The 22,910-nt window shown below is 54.5% G+C and overlaps 1 protein-coding gene and 1 long non-coding RNA gene across 4 annotated transcripts in view; one reads left to right on the top strand and one right to left on the bottom strand.

Annotated features, from left to right (window-relative positions):
* Positions 1-19,768, top strand: part of EPHA8 (EPH receptor A8) — a 48,261-nt gene extending 28,493 nt beyond the window's left edge. The window contains exons 4-17 of one of the 2 annotated variants that reach the window (XM_048067657.2): positions 4,899-5,054; positions 6,122-6,457; positions 7,210-7,334; positions 7,512-7,674; positions 8,005-8,101; positions 8,903-8,970; positions 9,475-9,600; positions 10,310-10,495; positions 11,585-11,646; positions 12,033-12,242; positions 14,619-14,720; positions 15,909-16,099; positions 16,459-16,614; positions 18,224-19,768. In XM_048067657.2, coding sequence (XP_047923614.2) covers positions 4,899-5,054; positions 6,122-6,457; positions 7,210-7,334; positions 7,512-7,674; positions 8,005-8,101; positions 8,903-8,970; positions 9,475-9,600; positions 10,310-10,495; positions 11,585-11,646; positions 12,033-12,242; positions 14,619-14,720; positions 15,909-16,099; positions 16,459-16,614; positions 18,224-18,338 — 2,093 coding nt within the window. In that variant the 3' untranslated portion in view covers positions 18,339-19,768. Of the gene's footprint in view, positions 1-4,898; positions 5,055-6,121; positions 6,458-7,209; positions 7,335-7,511; positions 7,675-8,004; positions 8,102-8,902; positions 8,971-9,474; positions 9,601-10,309; positions 10,496-11,584; positions 11,647-12,032; positions 12,243-14,618; positions 14,769-15,908; positions 16,100-16,458; positions 16,615-18,223 lie in introns of both variants that reach the window. The other variant, XM_013187863.3, reaches the window with a different exon arrangement.
* On the bottom strand, positions 2,459-11,269 carry LOC106040168 (uncharacterized). Of its 2 annotated transcripts, none has more exons than XR_010826352.1 (3): positions 11,184-11,269; positions 7,991-8,089; positions 2,459-2,649 (listed from the first exon to the last, which is right to left on the bottom strand). It is a non-coding gene; the product is annotated as an uncharacterized lncRNA (long non-coding RNA). The 2 variants fall into 2 exon arrangements; XR_001209739.3 differs by lacking the exon at positions 2,459-2,649 and adding an exon at positions 7,503-7,875.
* Positions 19,769-22,910: the final 3,142 nt, after the last annotated feature.

Genomic DNA, 22,910 nt, shown 5'->3' with positions numbered 1-22,910 from the left:
GAGCAGCAGGACCATGCCAAAAAATGTGTTCTGCATTTGACTTGAGATCCAGATCCTACCCATGTCAACACTTCTTGTGTGATGTCTTCTTCCCCTTCCTGAAAACAAGATGCTACTGATACCACATCCCGGTGAAGGAGAAAGGGATCCAAAAAGCTGCTGGTGCTCAGCTGTGCGGGGGTGAGGGCTGTGCTGGCCCCGTGGTGCCACAAGCTGCTTTTCACTTGCATCTGCTGGAGTGCTGGGCCTTTTTTAAACCTCAGCCTCCTGTATATATCTGTAACCGTATATATATATGTATGCTGAGAGGGCTTCCACCCTCCAAAACTGCAGGGTCTGGGATTAAGTTCTTGATGTTTTGTATGCCCTTTCTTCATTTATGCATCTTTACTCCCCAAAGACTTGCAGCAGGGATGCAGGGTTACCTTCAGTACCTTCATCTGCATTCGGCTCCACTCCTCCTGAACAGAGTTCTCCGGGTTTGTTTTTGGTCTGATGAAAACTGCATTTTTTTCAGAAACCTTAAGTAGTTCTGTCTAAAACCCTCCAACAAGACTGAGTTTTGTAAAGAGCTTTTTTTTTTTTTCCTTTTTCTAATTCTAGCATTGGGCCTCTTGCTTCCATCTTACTACTGCGAGCTGTAGCATTTCCCCAGATAAACTTCATAAAAAAGCCTTCAGCTCCAAGATAAGCCAGGCTGTCTCACCTACGCAAGGCTGCACAGTGTCTGCACTAGGCAGCAGAGCAGCACTCTCAGCACGTTGGGATTTGGACATTTCCGGCACTTATTTATTTATTTATTTGTAATGTGGAGAAGGAGAGCAGGGCAGAGGCAGCTGTGCCTTCAGCAGCACTGACTTCAAAGTCTTCAAGGGGGAAGTTTCCCCTCGTTTCTCTCTCCAAAACATTTTGGGGCATAGAGTGTGACGTGGTTTGAATTGTGCGGAGAAGGGGTAGGGGTAATGTGAGGCGGACTCCGGGGTGATGTGAGACAAGCTCAGCTGTGTGGAGTGGCACAGGGAGGGGTGTAGGGTTGCAAGCTGGGGGCAATGAGGCAGATGCCTGTTTTTAAGATGTGGCTGTGAGTAATATGCCTCTGTTTCAACGTCTGTGTCATGCAGGAGCTGAGATTGCAAGCATCGTGCTGAAACCGGATTGAAAGGAGATGGGATTTTCTGTGTTAGCTGCTCCTGCAGCCTGGAGGGCTCTGGGACCGGTGCCTGTCTCTGCCTGTCACAGTGGCAATGACACCTTTATTTCCATCTTTATCTCTTCCCAGCAATGCCAAAGGATAAGATTAAATCGGTGAAACCTGGGCGCAGTGCATCTCAAGTAGTAAGGCAGTTAACAAGACCTGCAGGCACAACCCGAAATGCGTTGTAGGTCCTTATTGCATGCCTGGACGCAGCAGGCTCCTGCTTTCATGCCCTTTTCCAGGCTCCCAGAGCACTTCAGGCTGGGTTTCCTACAACCCTGGGTGCCGGGGTGGTGTGGAGCCCTGATCCTGCCCAGCTCAGTCCCGGCCACTTTGTCTGGCCTCTGGGGATGGAGGGTGCCCTTCAAGGAGCCCTCGGTGGTCCCACCAGGCACACACAGGGGGCTTGTCCCATGCTGCTGCTCGGGCTGCGAAGAGTGGCTCATTCCCCGCTAGTGTCTCCTCGACAGGTCCATCTATCATCTCCCCGGCCCTGCCAGTTTATCAGCAGATGTTGTCCTGTCCCCAGAGGATGGAGAGGGAGGGAAACAAACGGACCGAACCGCAGATGGCTGGCAGAGCCGTGCCCACACTTGCTGTTCCTGAGACAAGCCTGCTGCTCTGGAGCCTGTCAGCGAGCTGGGAATAACGGGGAAGATGTGTTGTGCAGCGGGGGGATCGGTGTAAGCCCCGTGGCACTAACTTCAGCAGGCTGGGATGGTGAGAGGGGACCCACCCCTGGGGCAGAGGGCTGGAGTCGCACACCGCCAAGCCCAGGTTCAGCGTTCTGCAAGGAGAGGACACGGCTGTTTGCCTGTGATCCCCAGGCATGGGGAAAGGATATTAACTTCATAAAATATATATGTAAAAAAAAAGAATTCCTCACCTTCTGCACAGCTCCTGGAAGGACACTTGTGACAGGTGGCAGAACTTGGTGGTGGTAAAGGCAGCGGGACAGCACTTCTGCACCTCCCTGGTGGGTGGCTGCAGATGTCCGTGGGTGCAGCGTGCGCTGTAACCATGGAGCTCTGCAGATTTTAGACCTGATGTCTTTGGCTGACTTTTTCTTCCTGGCCATTTCTCTGTCAGTTTGCTCTTCCCAGAGCAAACCCAGAAGGGCCTGGTCTTCCATGTGTCATTGGCCTAGCAGGGGAGAGCTCAGTCCAGAGTAGGATAGGCTTGCCATTGGGTGCTGTAGGGATTTAACTCTTTGTGCATATTCCTGAGGTGAGCTCGTAGCTTGTTCGAAACTGAGCCCTAGCACATGGGCACCAAGCTGGTGTCCCACCTCCTGTGCTTGTGAAAGGCCTCCCAAGTGTCTTGCTTCCATGCACAGCAAGTGCTCACACACACGGAGGTGTGTGACCCATCTCTCTCCAGCCTTCTTGCATGCTTGTGCTGTCCGGGTGCTGGGAGGTGGCTGCCAACAGCCCTGCACTGGTGCACAAATTCACCTGTAATTTGTCATTTATGTTAATTTTCCTCCTGGGTGCATTTAAAATAATTGTGAATTATTGCTACAGGCAATTAATGTTTCTTTACAGCATTAAATGCTAAGTGATTACAATTGCTTGGTGCAAATCTGTTGTGCTTCACGTTCCCGTTTTTCCTCCTGGCCCATCTCTCCATACCTGATATAGCACTCATTTCTCTGCCTCTAATTAAATATTGTCGGGGGGAACCGCTTCACTGTCTCTTGAATCAAGAGTCCCTGGCTACAGGTTGCCACCTGGGTAGAGATGATGGTGGTTTGCAGGGCAAGCTCGCGCAGGGAGTTGAAGAAGGCAAATCCTGGCGTGCATGCTGCATGGGCTGTCGGGCTATCCCCGTTCCTGTTTGGTAGGCTGTGCTCATGCTGTGTTTTCATCCTTCCCCATGCAGAGGAACTGGAAATTTTTACTTCTTAGAGATTTTTTTTTTTTTTTTTTTTTTGCCAGCTGGCTACCCCATGAATTTGTCTGCAGCTGAGAAGAGGGTGTAACAACCCCCATCTCTGCCTTACACCCCATCTCAGTGCCCAAAACCAAGAGGCTCTTGGGGTGTAAGGGCAGAGAGTCCCCGGCTCTCTCGGTGCATGGCATCACGAGGAGCAGTCAGCACCAGAGCCTGGCAAGCTGCCTGGCCTGTCCTTGGTGTGGCTGGCTGGGACAGCACAGCTCCTCTCCCGGCTCTGCCTCCCTGGTTTTCTGTCCTCTCTGATGCCTTTGAAAGCTATTGGAAGAGAGTGCCTTCCTGGGACATCTTGCCAAAATTGCTCCCTTGCCTTTGAAGCAGTGTTCAATACAAAAGTGCTTCACAAGCTGAGGACAGAGTCTGAAGAGGGACCAGCTAGGCTTGCATATGTCTGGAGCGTTGTCTTCAGCTACCACTGCTGGAAGTAGCTCAGTTATAAAGAGGCTATTGCATTATCATGCAGCATGTGATATGTGAAATATGTTGGCAGCAATCATTCTAGGGAGATCTGTGGCAAGAAAAGGAGGGTTATTAATAAGAAGACAAATCAGCACCTAGGAGCAGAACAAATGGACAGCACGGAGGGACCCAGACCACCAGGGATGCTGGATTGCAGACAAAACACTTCTACATGCTTGGAAGCAAAAATTGAGGGTGTATGCAGAGCTGGCCACTGGGGGTAAGGACGGGAAAATGAATGTATTACTACCTCAGTAGGGGAAAAGAGAAATGATTCAGGGTCCAGAATAATGCTTGAAACACTGGAACTGGTCCTACAAATGCTTGATAAATATGGAGACTCAGAGAAAGCCTGTTTGGAACTGAAATCTTCTGGAGAGGAGGGATCCTTCCACACCAGACAGATACCTGCCGTGATACTTGTCACTGCTGAGCTAATCAGCTTTCCTAACGAGATAGGATACTGATGGCAGCCCTGGTGTGGGATGGGCACACGGTCCCACTGCACAGCCACCAGCACTAGGCAGGGGCAGAGCAGCCAAAGGTGGGCTGTGTGACCAGAAAAAGCTCAGCCTGGCTCAGCTGGCCTTGCTGTCCCTCTGCAGAGAGCAGGCAGTGTGCATGCAAAGTCAGTTTGCTGCAAAGTGAAACGAGAGGTGTGCTTCCTTGTGCTGAGCATGGAAACACGTTGCTTTGTATAGCAGCAAACCAGGGGCATGCAGAGGGCCATGTACCAGGTACGGAGATCTTAAGCCCTGAAACCACCCATGTGGATGTCCTTGGGCACCTAAACACACCCAGCATGTGTATGGAAAGCACTGTGAAGTGAGGAATGTAGTTTGCCCCATAAATGATAGTGCTCAGGAGGGGTAACAGTGTGATTTCCAGTGCTACCAGTTTGAGCTTTGAAGCACTCCCTCCCCAGAGCCAGGCGGTGGCCCAGAAGCTGCAGCTGGGAGAGATCTGGGCAGCAGGCACAGCTACAAGGAGAGCACATCAAGCTTCGCAGGCAGCTCACAAAATCAGAGGCACCCGTGTCTGCCTGTGAAACAGTGGGGAACAGGTACTGGGATGGCAGCACATACAGCCTGGGGGGAGAGACCAAAGCAGATTTCACAGAGCCCAGTTTCCAGCTGGGCAGCTGGAGGGGAACTCACCTGGGCACCAGGGAGAGGGGCTGGGATGGGGCAGAGAGCGGGGTTCAGCTTTGTGCTGCCGAGATTCGCCGAGCCGTGGGCTGCTTCTCATCCAGGCACGTGCCCCTGACCATCGCCCCTTCCCTCCTCTGCAGCCTGCCAGCTGGGATTTTACAAGTCAGCTCCCGGGGACCAGCTGTGTGCGAAGTGCCCCTTGCACAGCCACTCGGAGAGCCGGGCAGCCCGCGTGTGCCGCTGCGACAGCAGCTTCTACCGGGCCGTGCAGGACCCCCCCTCGGCCGCCTGCACCCGTAAGTACCCCCAGCTGTCGTGGCTCCTGAAGACACGTTGTCTTGTCTTCGGACACATCGTCGTGTCTTCACACACGTCTAACGCTCCCTGGCTGGCCCAGCGTGCACATTCAGCTCTGAGCAAGCTGCCCAAGGCGTTGCAGCAGCCTTTCAACCCCTGTGTTGCATGAGTTGAAACCTCCCAGGCAGAGCTCCCTCACCGTCCTCTGGCTCATCCTCGTCCTGCCGGTCCCCAAATATCACTGGCCAGTATCTGCTCCCCTCCTGGGGCTGCATCCTGCACTGGAGCAGGGTGAGATCTGAGCTCTGCCACCAAGGTCACCTGCTAGTGCACCAGCCAGCCTCTTGCTGGCTGCTTCCATTTGCAGAAATGCCCAGGGTGGTCCCAGGGGAGCACGAGCGTTGCTGCGCTTTCCCTTGCTATGGGTGGATGTTGGCACGAGGACTTGGCGCCTAGTTTCAGCCCAGCTCTCTGCATTAGGGGCCCAGTGTTATTAAAAAAGGGACAAAAGCATCCCAGGAAGATTTGCACTCTATGCAGTTCGTCCAGGAGGGCAGAGAGGTTTGGGGCTGCTAGCTGAAGGTGAAAGGCAGGTCAGCAACGTCTGACTTCAGTTTCCCTAGGGTCCCAAGATGTCCACCCAAGACTGCTGACCTCCCGTGGAGTTCACCCTTCCTTCCCTTTAGAAAAGCAGTTCCTGCTCTCCACCCACCAGCCCCCTGACGCCTTTTTTCTTCCCCACAAGGCTTCCCCCATCCCCATTGCTCCCTGCTCACCCCAGAACAAACCCTCAGCTCTCCTCTGCCTGGTACTTGGCATCCTGACCCAGAGCACCTCGCTTCCCAGTCTGGTCCTACACGGCAATTCACCCTGAGATCCGCCTGTGTCTTTGCTGTCTTCTCCTTGGAGCACTTCCCCCTCTTGGCAGCACCGTCAGGAACCACAGAACACGCTGACCAAGAACCGAACCTCCTCTGTCCATCCCATTTCCCCCAGGACCCTGCTCTGCCAGCCCCAACGTGCTTGGGCATCCCCCTCTCTGCCCAAACCTCTGCTTCCTTTCCAGGTCCCCCCTCGGCTCCCGTGAACCTGGTCTCCAGCGTGAACGGCACCTCGGTGACGCTGGAGTGGGGGCCGCCGCTGGACAAGGGTGGGCGCAGCGACATCACGTACAACGTGCTCTGCCGGCGCTGCGGGGGGGACGTGGGGCAGTGCGAGGCCTGCGGCAGCGGCACCCGCTTCGTGCCCCAGCAGATGAGCCTGGTGCAGGGCGCGCTGACCGTCACCAACCTCCTGGCACACACCAACTACTCCTTCTGGGTGGAGGCCGTCAACGGAGTGTCGGACCTCAGCCTGGAGGCCAGGAGGGCTGCGGTCGCCAACATCACAACAAACCAGGCAGGTAGGAGGAGCAGACACCCCCCATCCCAGAGGATTTGCACATGTGGGTGATGCCGATGTTGCTCCGGCGTTGCCCCAAGTGGTACCTCCAGAGACAGCTGTGAGCAGGGGCAGCACCAGCCTGCCCTCGGGCAGGGCTTGGTGGAGAGCATGGGCCCCCTGGGAGATGCAAGGGGTGACTCCTGTTTCCTCTGCTGCTGGAGGTAGCTTTGGGGAGCTACCTCCCCAAAGCTGCTGCCCGAGGCCACCCTTATCTTCTCTGGTTCGTGGTATCCTTTTTCAGACCCCTTTCCCTGCACTTCAGCCTGCAGCCACTGGTGGAGGATCCCTTTCTGCAGGAGACAGGGGGCACGGAGCACACTTGTTCATTGACAGGAACACAAAGTGGAGCATGAATCCCTCAGATTGTCCCTGCAGCCTTCTGTCCTCTCCCAAAAGGCCAAGCAGCAGTTCCTGCTCTGCTCTCGGCTCACACCAGTGCCAGCCCCCGGCAGGTGACAACAGCCTTTGTGGGGAAGAGCCTCTCTCATGCACATTTCATCTTTGCAAATCCCTTACTGAGAAATGCTCTTTCCCCAGGAAATACTGCGCGATGATCCAGCCCAGATGGGCCAGGACCTTGCTTCATGGTCCCCTGGGCATCACTGCAGCGGCTTTAATTAAAGCAGAAATGTGTTTTAAACCATTTCCAGGGGCCTGCACGGGGCTCTGTCTCCCTGCTGCCATGCCCATGCCCTGTCTTTGTGTCCCCAGCCCCGTCCCAGGTGGTGGCGGTCCGCCACGAGAGCGCAGGCCAGAACAGCGTCACCCTGCTGTGGCAAGAGCCGGACCAGCCCAACGGCATCATCCTGGAGTACGAGATCAAGTACTACGAGAAGGTAAAGCCGAGTTCGTGGCTGCACATCAGCCCTGGTGGGGCAGATTTAGGCTGGGTGCAAATTTTCCCTGCTGCTATCAGGCAGCCGTGAGAAAAGAACTATTTTCGAAGAGTTTTTTCCCTTCCTACGGTTATGCTGTGCTGATGCAGCGAGGTTCTCGGTGTCGCTTTTCCACAGGACAAGGAAATGCAGAGCTATTCGACCCTAAAATCCAAGGACACCACTGCCACCATCTTGGGGCTCAAGCCCGCGACCCGCTACGTTTTCCAGGTCCGGGCCCGCACCTCTGCTGGCTGTGGAAGGTTCAGCCAGACCGTGGAGGTGGAGACGGGGAAACCAGGTGAGTGCGTGCAGCTGTCTTGCTGGAGGTAGCCCTCCAGAGATGTGCTTATACGTTAGAAAGAGGAGGAAGAACATACAGGGCAGAGGTGATCTGGGGAGGTCCTGAGGGCCCAGACTCTTCTCCGTGCTGGCTTGCTGCATCACCATGGCTGCCCCAGACCTGTGCTCGGTTTCCCTGTCTGTAAATGGGCCCTGTAGACTGGGAGAGACCCAAAGCTGGTGTTGGATAGGTGACGGTGCTTTGTTATTGAACATAGTGACCCTGGTGGGGTAGGGGAGTCTCTGAGCTCAGCGGAGCTTTCCCCACTTCCTACCCTATTTCTTCCAGTCTCTCTCCGGTACGACACGATGACAATTGTCTGGATCTGCCTGACACTCATCACTGGCCTGGTTGCATTGCTGGTGGTCCTGATCTGCAAGAAGAGGTAAGTGTTGTTTGTACGTCTGTGCAACCTGTCACCGAGTGGGACAGGAGGGACCGGAGAGCTTGGGCACAGCCTTTCTCTTCTAATTTTTGGCCAGAGCAGCCATAGGTCAGGGCTCAGCCAAGAGACTTCATTCAGAGTCATCCTGCCTGTTGTTCCATGCTTGTCAGTGTTCAAGAGGCATTTAATGCTAATATGCTTTAACTTTTGATTAGCCCTGAAGTAGTCAGGCAGGTGGACTCAATGACCTTTGTAGATCCTTTCCAACCGAACTATCCCCATTCTAATTCTAATAAAACCAGCAGGTCGAACAGCAACAGCCATAGCCATACCAATAGCAATAGCAATAATAATAGCCATAGCATTAGCAGTAGTGTATATATATATATATGTACATATATATATGTATACCATTACCACTACCAGTACTAGTACCAGGGCTGACTGGGTGGGCTAGGGGGTAGGTCAGGAACAGACAGATATCTTCTTGATCAGAAAAACTGAAGAGTGACTTTGTCCTGCTACATCTCAGCAAGACAGAGCCAGGCATGTGCAGCACGCACGCCACTGCCTAGAGGAGACAAAAGGGCTGAAGCTCTTGGCCCTGCTGAGCCTTGGGGAGCACCCAGAACGTCCCCTGCTCCAGGCCAAAGTGTCAGCCCAGCAAGATGCAGTGATGCAGCTGGTGGAGGGAAAAGCCTTAGCTCCAGGCCTGGCATGCATTGCCTTTACCCTGCCTTTGGGCTGCTGGTGGGAGGAAGAGACAGGAGCATCCTTCTGACCCCTGTGTCTCTGTGACAGGCACTGCGGGTACAGCAAGGCTTTCCAGGACTCTGATGAGGAGAAGATGCACTATCAGAATGGGCAAGGTAGGACCAAGCCTGCTCCTCCTCCTGCCCCTGGGGTGCAAAGGACCTCAGCCCCCTGAATGGGCAAGGACCTGGACCATTTTCCCCAGCACTGCTGTGGTTTCCAGGGAGAAGGATTTTGTCCACTCCGGCTTCTGGGGATGTGTCTAAGAGAGCTGAACTGGGGCTCTGATCCCAGGGGTGTACTGGTAATGGGGTTGTAGCAGGTTCATCTAAGTCATCAGCAGGCCAGGAGAGTGGGAAATTCACCACAAACCCACATGAGGGGTCACGAAGGCGTTGATGGGGGTGTGAATCATATGGAGGAGATCTGGATGGCCAATCCTGGAGTGCTCTAAGGATATTGCCATGCCAAGAAGTGCCTCGGGTTCCCTTGGGGATCCCTAGCGTGTCACCCCAAGGAGTCCTGCCCCTGCCTGTCCAACGCCCAGCTCCTGGGCACCCACCTCACAGCAGAGCTGTGTGGAAGAGCTTGTCTCCTCTCTCCCCTTTGAAACCTGACAGTGAAATTCCCCGAGTCAAAGTTCTACGTGGACCCCCACACGTATGAGGACCCCTGCCAAGCCGTGCATGAGTTCACCCGTGAAATCGAGGCTTCCCGGATCAAGATTGAGAAAGTCATTGGGTCTGGTGAGTCCCCAGCCCAGGCTGCCTCTCTGCATCCCATCTGCTTGGGCAATTTTCTGGGAGGCAGGGACATCTCCACAGCCCGCTGGGACCACAGCAGGCTGCAGGGTTCTGTAACAATGCTCAATCAGGGCTTCATCTGCTCCTTATTTCCCTGAGATGAGAACCGTGAGTAGGATGGGTTTTTTTAGTGCATGAAATAAACTCTCCTGCGTCAGCTTGGCGCAGGCGGGAGCTGCTCAGCCAGCGTGGCACCGACGGCTCAGCCTGACACCAGCAGATGGCTCGCCCTGTCCCGCGTGGGTGCTCAAACGCGGCCACCCTGCTCTCAAACCTCGGAGCAAGCATCTGGGGTGACAAGACACGAGCAAAATAGCAAGCAGAGTGGTAAATTTTCAGAACAAAATGGGTTTTTGCCTAGGAACAGGGGCTTGCAAGGAAGAACAGGACAGATCCAGAGCTACAGCTTCACCAGCAGTGCCCCAGGGGCTGGTGGAGGCTCACCCCGTGTGCTGAGGGACGGCGCAGGGCCAGCCAAGCAGACGAGCAATAGGAAGCCTGACTGCTTGTAGCAGTAGGCATCCCTGCTGCTATACGTCTTCAATGGCTGGAGCACGCTGCAGGCATACGGGGGCAGACCGGGTGATCTGTGGTGCTGGAGGGTCCGTGCAAGGAGCTGAGCACCATGCCCTCACCTTCGCTTGCCTTGCAGGGGAGTCTGGAGAGGTGTGCTACGGCCGCCTGAAACTGCCGGGGAAGAGGGAGATTTCCGTGGCCATCAAGGCTCTGAAGGCAGGCTACACGGAGAAGCAGAGACAGGACTTCCTGAGCGAGGCCAGCATCATGGCGCAGTTTGACCACCCCAACGTCATCCACCTGGAAGGGGTGGTCACCAGGAGTAGGTGGCTGGTGGGGACGGGGTCCCTTGGTGGGGCACAACTGGGGGCTTATCTCCCTGGGGGCACCGTGGGGATGGGGGTCAGGGGCCTCTTTGGGCACACACACCATCCTTCAGCTGCCCTGTGTAATCTCTTGTCATTTATCCCGGGGTCCCCTGCAGCCCACCCCCTCCTGCTGACAGCACCAGAGCCCCCAGGGCAGTGAGGAGATTTCCTGTTCCCGGGGTCTGCAGGGGGGATTGAGGAAAACGTGGCTCCTTCAGCACAGTGCACAGGGCTGGCAGGGAGCAGCTTAGGGGTCTGCAGGGGCTGGGAGCCCTGTGCAACCCTGTCTCTTTGCCAACTCCTTCCCAGGAGTTATATCTAAATTGCAGGTAGCTTGTTCCTGATCTGACGTGAGGCTGAAGGTTTCAGGCTTGGGCCATGCTTTGTGCCGGGAAGCTTTCTCTCCTGATTGGCATTCCCCATTAACATCTTCAGAGGGAGACAGGCTGTCCCCGGCAGCCCTGCTGCTTTTCCTCCTTCCCCTTTGAACCCCATTAGAGAAATGAACCGCTTGTTCCTGGCTGCAGCCCAAACCTCTGGCAGCATCTCGGCGGTCCTAGGGAGGGGGCTTAATGAGATGAATCAAGACCACTCCTGTCATCTCCTGTTACAGGACAAGCTTCCCATGCAGCCCTTACCCACCTTGCTGCGCAGCGCTCCCCGGTGCCCCAGGACAGGGTTATTGGATTAGGAGAAGTCCTACCTATTAGCGTTTGTTTTAAAGGCTGCCTGTATTGAATAATAATTTGGATCCTTCCTTCAAAAAGGCACATTGTGATGCAGAGCTTTATGTTAATGGCATGCAAATTTCAGTGGGATAAGAAAGCTGACCTAGCCACATTAATAGTGCCTGGAGGGAGGGGTAAGAGTTGGGGTTTTGACCACGTCTCCACCACCATGCCCTTCCTGCATGGTGAGACCACCCTACAGGGCTGCAGGTGACCCACCGGCCTGAATTAATGTCGCTCCCAGTAAAGCCTGGCACCGGGCTTCTCAGAGGAAGGTGACTTGTCTATTAACTTGACCTCCCTTGTCTTCTGCAGGCAAATTGGTCATGATTGTTACTGAATACATGGAGAACGGCTCGCTAGACGCCTTTCTCAGGGTAAAGTGCTCTCTTGTATTTGTATTCATTGCACATCCCTCTGGGCTGCAAGAATGAAGATGAGGTTAGTTCACACTCCTCAGCCCTGTGACCACCGTGGCCTCTGTGTGAGAGCAGCGGGCGCTGGGCTTTCCCCTCTCCAGCAGCCACTGGCCCCAGGGCACTGCGGCTGGCTCCCTGAAAAGGCAGGGACACCTGCCCAAGCAGCACGCAGAGGTGCTGGGAGCACGGACTTTGGGCCAAGACAGAGGCTCTGGAGTTAGAGGAGGTGCTACGCCAAAGATAAGAGCTACTCAGGAGTTAGTTTAATGATAGCAGTGTCAACGGGACTGCTGGAAAAAAAAAAAAAGAAAAAAAGAATAACCTCTGTGTTATTTCCTCTCCAGAAACACGACGGGCAGTTCACCATCATCCAGCTGGTGGGCATGTTGCGTGGCATCGGAGCAGGCATGAGGTACCTGTCTGACCTGGGCTACGTGCACCGGGACCTGGCTGCCCGCAACATCCTGGTGAACAGCAACCTGGTCTGCAAGGTGTCTGACTTCGGCCTCTCACGCATCCTCGAGGATGACCCTGACGCTGCATATACCACCACGGTGCGTGGCTCTTAGTGTTAAAACTCCTTTTTTTTTTTTTTTTTTTTGCTGAGCTTTACAGGTGGTGATTGCCCCAGCCCAGTGAGGGTGCAAAGGTTAGACACCCAAGTCAAGGTAGGCAGTGCAGGAATGGAGACGGTCACCTCACCACTGCTACCTGGTCATGAACCCAAAGTGTTTCTGACCTTCAAAGCATTATATGAGAACACTCCCCTTCATAAAGAGACATCCCACAACCGAAGTGTGCAGTGAACAAAGAGAAGCAGGGTAGGAGAACAGGGAGGTTATCAAAACTCCCCAGCCAGCAGCTCCCATTGGCATGCAAGGACCATTCCATGGGATGCTCCCATGTCCCTGCTGGAGTCCATCCCTAGACTGTAGCTCCATCCACTCCTTCAACCACAGGTCAATCACTTTGATAGTCTTCAGTAGCATGGTCACACTCTCCATGTGACAGCTCCTCCAAGTGACACTGCCTCATTCAGGGGTGTGGAAAGGACGGGAGTGAAAATTCTTGAGCTTTTTGACTTGCAAGTACTTGGCTTTGCAGCCTAGATGATTTTGTTTTAATGTAGGACACGTTTGTCTGTGAACCTATTTTAAGACTCTCTGGCCAGCCTGACAGCACTGGAGCTTGATGTGCTCCTCTAGTGGAGGTCATAAGAGGGAAAATGAAATTCATTGAGGGAACATGTTCTTCTTGCTTTTCTCTGGACATGAAATAAATTAGCGTTCTCCCAAGGCAGTCCTTTGGCAGATAGACTTCCCTGATTTGGGTCAGTTTGGAGAGGCAGCTGTGGAGTCTGAGCATCACTTTTCAGAAAGACCAGGACTAGACAGGCAGAAAGAGCTTCAGGTTGGTTTGGGCTGGCTCGTGGCACTGCAAAGCATGGCCTAACGTGGTTGCAGGTCTGAGAGGTGGGTGCACAGTGACTCAGCCTGGAGACCACTCCTTCAGGAGAACCTTCATTTCAGGATTCAGCCTGGCGGAAAGGCAAGAAGGGGCCCAAGATCGGCTAGGGCTTCCTGACCTCAGAGCAGGCCATCTTCACGCAGATAGCCTGGCCTGCCACCCACCAAGGCAGTCTCTGAGCTTTCCCACATTAAAAAGGAATTTCTGGAAATGGTGTGGCAGGGACTGTAGAGGACCAGGAGGGTGACCTGAGTGACCAGAGCACATGTATTGACCTACATGCTGATCCTTTCCAATCCTGCCCAGTTTCTAGAGATGCTGTCTTAATGTATCCAGCATGAATGCAAGCAGAGAGGTCAGTAGAGTATGGAGGTACCACTGTGCATGTCACAAGCAGAGGCTTTGAGGCATCCAGGCGTGGTGAAACCCACCAGAGCTGGTAGCTCTTACCTGTTGCATAGCCCAGATAAAAATGAACCACTAACATGAAGTGACAGGATCGGGAATACAAGCACTCTGGCAAGGCGCCATTTGGGATATCCTTAAAATAAGGATGTTTTTGCATCTTTTCTGTTCAGATTGCCAGCAACCACGATTTCAATTTAGATGTATTCTTAGCCCATTTATTACTTTTTTTTTTTAGTTTTTGTTGTTGTTGTTGTTGTTGTTATCATAGTCAGCCTTTAATTCAACAAGTTCTCTTCAGCACTCGTCTGCCAAATCAGTAACAGACACATGCCATGACTCTCCCTCCTTTCTGCACTAAATGAGTCAGGCTCTCTGCCTGTGCCTAGGGTCAGCTCCGTGTCCTTTGTGCTCTGGTAGCCCTTTGCTTCACCTCACCACTGATTTCTCCTCTCTGGGGCACCGAGGGCCAGCATCACGCATGACATTTCAAAGGAGACCTTGTAAAATAGTACAGCTTTCTCCTTGCTCCACTGGAAATACCTTGAAGTCATCCTTCCAGTACGGCTTTAGGGTTACCTTGTGCTGATGGCCTCCTCAGTGCTTTCCAGAAGATGCCCACTGCCCATCCAGTGTAGCTGTTCTGGATCCCAGTTCTGCTGGGGCAGCCTGAGATCAGGAGAGGACCCAGCAGTGCAGGGCCAAGGGAGCTGCCCGTGTTTTCCAGGCAGAGGTGCATCCCAGCGAAATGAAAGCTTCGTGCTAGTGCTCCAAAAGGTGGAAACAACCCAATAGGTTGGGGGCAAAAAGGGAACAGTGCACAGTGAAGCGTGCAGGATGCAGCCAGCCCTGGAGCATCACGATGTGCGATCCTCTGCCTGTAATGAGAGCTGGCCATCACAGGTTGGATCGCCAGGAGCCATCTGACACAGAAACGCAGTGTGGTGTCTGCCCTGGCCCTGATGCTGATCCCTGCCCCAAAGCAGCAAGGCCCAGCACTCCCCTCCTCCCTCCCACGGGAGCTATGGAAATGACGCGTTCCTTGCTTGCTGTTGCAGGGGGGCAAGATCCCCATCCGCTGGACGGCTCCGGAGGCCATCGCCTACCGCAAGTTCTCCTCGGCCAGCGACGTGTGGAGCTACGGCATCGTCATGTGGGAGGTGCTGGCCTACGGCGAACGCCCCTACTGGAACATGACCAACCGGGACGTGAGTGGACGTGAGGCCTGCCTCGCCTCCTGCCCCGTCCCGAGCCAGCCTAGCGGGGGTGCCAGGGAAAAGGGACCCACAGAGCAGCCCCTGCCTCTCCTCACATCCCCGCTGGGCTGTGCACAACGTGCCTGTCCCCTTAGTGGGGGCATCGGTGTGTTGCCTGTTGTTGCCTCTCGTCTTGCCGCGCGGTGGCTCCTGGCTGTGTCTGGTTGCGCACGGCGGGTCTCCCACCCCAGCCTGCTGCTCTGTGCAAGCCTTTCTGCTAGCTGGTGAGCTTCAGCGTACGTTGTGCCATCTTACCCATTGCCTGCTAGGGGTCAGGGCTTCCTTAGGGTCGCTGCCACCCCACCGCATTGACCCGCCGGTTCCTCCCACACCTGCTGCCCACACGTGGCTTCCAAGAGCCCCAGACTTGTGGCACCCAGCAGTAGGCTATGGGCTCGGCAGTGCCGTTGGGGGCCACTCTTATATCAAGGATAGCATAAAAACTAAAGTAAAATGTAGGTTATTGCCTGACTAAAAACTGGGTGCAAAATTTCCAAAAGGAGGCAGAGAATGGATGCTTTTGACTCTGCAGAACCATAGGACTCCTTATTTTGCCTATGGGTGCCATAAACCTGCCTGCTTTCTCCCTGCTCTTGAGTCCTGGGAATCCCCCCTCTCTGTGGTGTTTTTCCTATAATAGAAAGTGGCTTTGGTGACAGATGGTGGCTGCAGTGACTTGCACAACGTCGTCTGCACAGGCCCTTTGAGTGGGGTTTCTCCCAGCTTTGCTGAGCAGTGGCAAGCCCTGGCTGTAGAATAACTGAATGTGAATGAAGCCCTCATGACTTATCTGCTGGAGGCAAGCTGCAATACTTTAGGCCTGTTGGACCACTTAATAAATCTGCTCTCAGAGCAGTGATTTCTTGTATGTGTGTGGTGTCCAGCCTGCTTTCAGCTTTCCGCAGAGTCCGCACGCAGCTCACCGGCAATAAAAATTGTCATTTAGCATGAATCTTGTGTACACCTCCCTGCTTCCCCTTCTGATGGCCTTAACAGCTCATGCACCGGGGATCTCCCCTGTGCATAGCAGTCTAGGGTGCTCAGAGCTGGGCAGGAGAGCAGCTCCGCTCCAGCGCCGTGGCTTCCTTCCAGGTCATTAATTCGGTGGAGGAAGGCTACCGCCTGCCCGCCCCCATGGGCTGTCCCACGGCCCTGCACCAGCTCATGCTGGACTGCTGGCAGAAGGAGCGCAGCGAGCGGCCCCGCTTCTCCCAGATCGTCGGCGTCCTGGACAAGCTCATCCGCAACCCCGACAGCCTCAAGTGTACAGCCACGGTGAACCGGTAAGGGCTCGCCGTGACGAGCAGGGGTAGACCCCATCAAGCCACAGCTGACAGCAAGCAGAGCGTGTGGGTTGCCACAAAAAAGGGATATTTCGGTCCAGTTCTAGCAACAGTGGCTTGCCCTGTGACCACTGGTTGCAGTGGGTGGTGGTAAACGTCCTGCATTTTGCTGCCTTGCACCCACCGAAGCGTCCCAACAACAGGGCTGAGCCAAGCACATGCAGCACTGCCCATGTAGCAGCGTGCCTACCTTCACAGCGAGGGCTCTCCAAGTCCTCCCCTCTCTGAGGTGGAACACCTAGGACCACCATCTCCATCTGAGCTCCTGGGATAATTAATCACTTCTGTCCCGCTCTCAGGTTCACCCAAACACCCTTCGACAGGGGTCTCCTCGACTTCTCCGGCTGCCTGACTGTCGAGGACTGGCTGGACTCCATCCGGCTGGGGCACTACCGGGACAACTTCGCCATGGCAGGGTACTCCTCCCTGGGCATGGTGATGCGAATGAACATCGAGTGAGTACCAACATTAACATACGTAACCTGGTACATAACCTGTACCAGGTTAATGCTGAGTCCTGGGATGATGTCCACGGCAGCAGTGACCTTTGAGCAGAGATGTGGGAGTTGTTCCGAGAGGGTGTGTGAGAACCTGGCCACCTCTGGCGCTCCATGGCAGCTCTGTCATGGAGCTCCACGGTTGTCATAGAGTGGTTCCAAAGAGCGTTTATCAATATGGTGATAGGCACTTTATATATATAAATATAAATTATTATTATTATTAATAATAATAATAATTAGAAGGAAGTAATTCAGATTGTAAGGCACTTCAGGAGTTCATCTAGTCCAACTGCTTGCTCAAAGTAGGGTCAGATACACGATTTTGGTCTCCCTGCTCTTCTCAGCTTTGTCTCCTCCACCAAAGGCATGTCTGGGTCGGAACGGCAGGGCCGTACTCTCAGCTTCTCTACTCATAGGGTGTGGGATTCCAGGGCAATGATGGGAGCTCAGACCTCTGTGCACTGGCTGCCTGCTCGTTGCAGCTGGGCAGGGAGGCCCCAGGGCCTCAGTGTGACTGGAAGGCCATAGCCTCAGCCTGGATGCTTTGGAAATCCTCTTCCTAGTAAACACAGTCCTCCCCCTGCCTCTTTTTTGCCACCTTTCTCACTCACAGCAGGGAGAAATGAAAAAGCAGGGAGCTACAGGAGAGCTTCCAGCATCACCATGTGCTGGGTCGCTGGGCCCAGGGCTCCTGTCTGCATGGAACAGGAGTGCAAGAGAGGCAGAAATTGCTCCCTAGAGATCAAGGCTGGGTTAAGGGGTGTTGAGAAAGGCTTGTCCCACCGTCCATCCTCCTCCTCTTGTTGTAAAGAGCTTGCTCCGGCACCTCTCTAGGGGTTCTTTGAGGTAGCTGATGCCACAAGTGGTACCAGAAGAGATGGCAAATACATCCTGGGCTTACGTTCACCATCCTCTGGTGTTAGCTCTCACACCAGGGCTGGAAAAAATCTCTTCTACCTCTGAGGAGAGTTGCTCCTTGCCAAAAGCAGTAGCTGCCATGACTCAGAAAGGATGTGACAGTGAAAGCGTTGGTTGAGCTGGGATGGGTAAAGCAGGAGGAGGTGAAAGGGAAGATGGAGAGATGCAGGCAGAGGGCTGTCATGTGCATTGATCGGGGGCTGTACCTGGGGCCTTCGCCGTGGCACTGAACGGACACAGATCCTTGTTTCTCCCACACACCAGGGGAGCTTTTGCCTGCAGAAGGCTCATCATCTGCCTGTCTTTCTGACTGGATTATCTAAGGGCATCTCACTAAAACTGAATCCAATTTCAGAGCATCGATCTTGTCACCTACTAGCCTGTCACGAGCGGTGCCCCTTGCTCCTGCTCCCCCCCCGGCTGTCACAGCGGCCCTGTCAGGAGACTGTGCCAGGGGGAATGACAGCCTCTCCTTCCCTGTGGAGCACGTCACGGGCCCCAGGCAGCCTTGTGCTGAGGGGCAAATGGAGGAGAGCCAGGAGAGGGGTCCTGGGCTGGTCCGTGGGGTGTGCATGCAGGGAGGAGCTGTGTCTCTGTGGGCATGAGGCCATCCCATGGATTGTCTGACTGTGTCCTTACTCTCCAGGGACATTCGGAGTCTGGGCATCACCATGATGGGCCACCAGAAGAAGATCCTGAGCAGTATCCAGGCCATGCGGTCCCAGCTGCTGAACACAAATGGCCCCAGGAGGCATCTCTGATCACCGGCTTCGCAGACCCACATCGGACATTCCTTAACACTTACCCTGACCTGGGGGCAGCAGGGTGGTGAGCAGGAAAAAGGGGGGCACCAGACCAGGATCTGGAACTCCTCCAGCATCTCTGATTTGAGCTTCAGTGGAAATAACGGCTTTCCAGTTACCTCGACAATCCTGCTGCCTCCTTCCCCCATCTGAAGCGGGGAGCAGACTTCCAAGCAGGCTAGAGACAGGTCCTTCCTCTCTCCATCCTCTGCTGTGTCCCTGTGGGGCTGGGGGTCCCCGCACAGCTGTGCTAGACAGGTGGCAACCCCTTCACACGGCGGGATGGCCCCAGCAGCACCTGCAGAGGGAGGGGCAGCACTCACAGCAGCAATACCAGGACCAGCAGGACTGGGCTTGTCACGGGCTCCAGCTCCCGTGGATCGGACACGTGGGGAGTTTGGCGGAGCTCTGAGCTGAGGAGGGCCCTGCAGGCTGCCACGTGGCAGAGAGAGCCCTGATCCTTGTCCCTGCGTGCTCCTCCTGAACTGCACCAGCCTGCAGGTGGCTTCGTGGTCCACCTCCACTAAGCCCAGGAGGGCAGGGGACGGGGTACAGGCTGACAGCGCTAGGAACTGCCGGCGGGCTCTGTGCGGAGGATACTTTGGCCCTTTCCTCACACGGGGAAAGAGGTGGCCAGGGTCTGCTCTCTGGAGCCTCAGGAAATCTCAGGTCCCACAGGAGACTCTCCACCTCATGAGCACACCAGCACTGCTCTTCTCTGGATAACAGCACAAGCATCCCGGGGCAGCCCAGACATGCTTTCTAGGGCCACAAGCTCAGGTTTCTCCCCGGCAGAACTGCCAGCTCCTCTGGCCTCCCCCAGAGCTGCACCCAGCAGGGTGGGAGAGTTTGTTCCCATCTCATGTGGTTGGGGGCCAGAGGGATTTCTGCCAAACTTTGTTCTTATATTACCCTAGAGAAACCCATGCTACCCGCCTATACCTGGGGCTGCCAAGTCATCTGCAGAGTGGGGGTCCCGAGCAATATTTCCAGCTGCAGCCACACAGCCCTGTGGCTGGAGAAAGAGGCTCTGCTCAGCCGTGTCAGGCAGGGCTGGCAGGATCTCCAGCACTGCCCGGCTGGTAAGCCAGGTGCCAGGGAGGTTGGCCTTTCCTCCTCGTCTCTCCTCTGTCCCCCACAGGAGCATCTTTTCTGGTAAGCTTCCCTGGTATGGAGCAACAGCTTCCAAAGACACATGGAGCTGGTCTGAGAGGCTGAGGTGGGTGCAGTGATGCAGATGTGCGAGGGAGGGTGAGCAGACTTGGGGGCTCTGAAGGCTTTCCCGGCTGTAAATACATTTTTCTATGGGTTGGGAGCTGTTTTACTGAAATTTGATGTTATGTACACAGACGTTTCTCAAAGCACAGAAGCCCCAGCTGCGGGGCTGAACTCACTGCAAAAAAAAAAAAAAACAAAAAAAAAAACTCTGCTGGGAGCACGGCTCGGGTGGGGGGGTGGGGGTGCTGGAGAAGGAGAAGTGCTGGTGGGGGCCCTCGCTGCCTGCTGGGGACCCGCCACAGCATCCTGTCCTGAGCACTTGCACAGAAAATCCAGCACCACCCCAGTGCAGGTACGGGCAGGATCTGGCCCAGGGTCTGCTTCTCCCAGCACTGTTTGGGCACCAGGAGGGTGGGGGGGCGGGTTAAAGCCATTTCCCAGTTGCAATAATCCTGGCTAAACTGGCCTTTCCGGGGCTGGCTTAGCTTTCTATCCTGGGCACTTATGTCCTGATGGATTCTCTGGCTGTGGCGGGCACTTTACTTCTTCCTATGGAAGCTCTTTGTAACGGGGGACAGATGCAATGTGTTGTTGAATTCGTATTGCACTCCGCATCCTGCACTCAGACCCGCCACGCACCGCCCCCGCAGTCAGAGTGACCACAGCGTTCCTTCCAAGCCCTGCAGCACGGGGCAGTGTGCACCTCCTCCTGGACAATAAAATTCCTTCTTCCCACGGGCCATCGCCTCGCCTGTTATTGCCCCTGTGCTGCAGAAAACTGCCTTACCGCTCACAGAGAAAACAGGGGCCTCAAAGGGTGCGTCACAGGCACGGAAGGGCCAGCACTCCAACGCCCAGCTAGCCACCTCCTTCCCTGCAACAGAAATTATCCCACATGTGAAGGATACACCCCTAGGGAACAGGAATGTCTAGGCTTACCTGCCTGGTAATTTAGGAATTGTTAAAAAAAAAAGCAAAAAAATAAAAAAATAAAAAAACCAGCAAACTTCAATCCTTCTCTCCTGTAGTCTGAGCTGAAGTATTTTGTAGGTGGGCTTGCAAAGCCCGTCTTGTAGGCGTTTAGCTGGAAGGTTAGCTGCTCTCCAGCAAAGGATTTGCCAGCATATGAGACACAGGGACCGGGGTGATGCCAGCATTTACAGGAAAGGCTCACATTTTACTTGCCATATAAATCCAAAAGGGCACCGCAGCGTCGGGTCCCTCTGTCTCACTGACAGCACGTGTGCCCCCAGCCCCCACAGCCCTTCAGGGATGGAGGTGACCGTCCCCAGGCAGTGCAGCCCCTGCCATGGGGTTAGGCCAGTCTGGTGCCAGCTGCCCACATGCCGTCCTGCTGTCCTCTCACCTGCAGCCCCTGCCGGCCCCATTCAGCACCTCCGTCCTCCCAGGCCCTCCTCTCTGGCCTCCCATCGCCCTCCCCCGTGTCCCCTGTCCTGATGCATTGGCTCCAGGCTGGAGAAGCTGCTGCTGTGCAGCATCCCCAGCTGAGGGCTGAGCTTGCAAGCCCTGCCATCTGCTCTCGGGTTTTGGTGTCTGCCTGTCTTGTTATTGTGTCGGGATCTTCTACCACCCACATCATGACTGCAGGATGCCTGATGCTTCTCGTGTGCTCACGTCCCTTAACTTCTGCCCTGGACCCTCCTCCTTTCCCCATCACCTCCTAAACCCACCCGTCAGCGTGATATCCCACCTTTCTGGTTTGCTGGAGCCTTTATCTGTCCCTCAAGGGAATATGGTCGGAAGGGACCTCCGCAGGTCACCTCACACAGCTCCTCCACACGCATGCCAACGCGCACACCTACGTGGATTCCTCTTCCCACCACGCAGAGATGGGGACATCCACGGCGCTGCACCTTGCTCCTGGTTCATTGCTGGCACCGGGCACGTGGCATAGCCTGGGGGTGCTGGGTTATGGCATCGCTCGCTGAGAACCCACATCCTGCTGATTTATCTCACTTACGAATAAAGTTTGGCATGCACATCGTGCAAAACCACATTCACATCGTGCAAAACCCCTTGTGGAGAGGGCTTGGGGAACCTGCCCTGGGGAAGGAGCTGATGCAGAGGCCAACCCTTCCCTCCGAGGACAGGAGATGGAATCTCTGGCTTGGGCTTGGCAGCAAATAACCCTCCTCACGTCCCACAGCAGCCATCAAGACTTTCACACCTTCTTAGATGTCCCCAGAGGGACTTTTATTCTAACTTGCACACTCAAGAACTGCTCTTGGTTCCTTTGGGAACCCGCGTGCACCCTTGGGAACCTGGTAAAACAGTTTCCTTTTCTAGTCACACCCGATATTACCCCAAGCTACCGACAAGTCACCTCTGGAGCTTTTAATTCACAGCTGACCGTGCCGGATTTGGCTGTGTCAGTAACAAGTGAGGCTCCGCGAGCTTCGTGTGCCTGGAGGTGGCAGCCTGGGCTCGCGGAGCACTCGTGGAGCCCTGCACGAAGCCGCCCGTCTCAGCGCCGCACCCACGCGCGCTTTGTGCCAGCTTTATGCAGGTTTGCAGGGGTCAGATCCACTCCGTGGATGGCGTTAACAGATGGCGAGCTCGGCTTTGTGTTTACTAATACGATTCTTGTCTGATCACATACCAGCTCAGTCTGCCAAGGAAGGCTGTATTCCCAAACCACTTTCTCTCTCTGCTTTTAGCACAGCCATTTAGCATCGTGTCCAAGCAAATTACTCAGGATAACATGAAGCAAGATAGAAATACCCTCCATGGATGCCATTTTAACCCCCAAAAGGGTGACTGGTTAAGTTCTGCATTGACTTTGAAGTGTCCCTTCGGTCACATTTGGGTTGGAAAGCACTGTGGAGGAGTGGGACAGCAGCACAGGGATCTGGGACTGGCCCCAGTACTATGTACCTGGCCTAGGATGTTTGGTGTTGTGTTTTTTTTTTTTTATTTTTATTTTTTTTTTCTGTGCAGAATGTGAACAGTTTCCTCAGCTCTCTGCACCCTTGGAAGCTTAAGGGTCTCCTAGCCAACAAGCCAGGCACTATTACGCCTGCTTTTCTGAGCAGGCATATCAACCACGTTCAGGAAAACAAGAGTCTTTCAAGTTTCCTGGTTGACATCCCCTGGCAGTCGTGTCTTGGGAAATCCCAGTACAGAGTTACTGCGTCTCTGGCTTATGCAGTCCTTCCAGAAGGGAATTGCAGACCACTTGCAGGTGCCAGAAAGATTTCTGCCTACAAAGCTGGCGACACTTCCTTTACACAAGTCACTGTTTATTCCTGAAATTAAAAAAATAAAATAAGTCACTGAGTTTGAAAAGTTGCA

The sequence above is a fragment of the Anser cygnoides genome, chromosome 23, assembly GCF_040182565.1.
Source record: "Anser cygnoides isolate HZ-2024a breed goose chromosome 23, Taihu_goose_T2T_genome, whole genome shotgun sequence".
Taxonomy (NCBI): domain Eukaryota; kingdom Metazoa; phylum Chordata; class Aves; order Anseriformes; family Anatidae; genus Anser; species Anser cygnoides.
The sequence above is the reverse complement of the archived record's forward strand: the minus strand, read 5'-3'. Positions and strand labels throughout refer to the sequence as shown.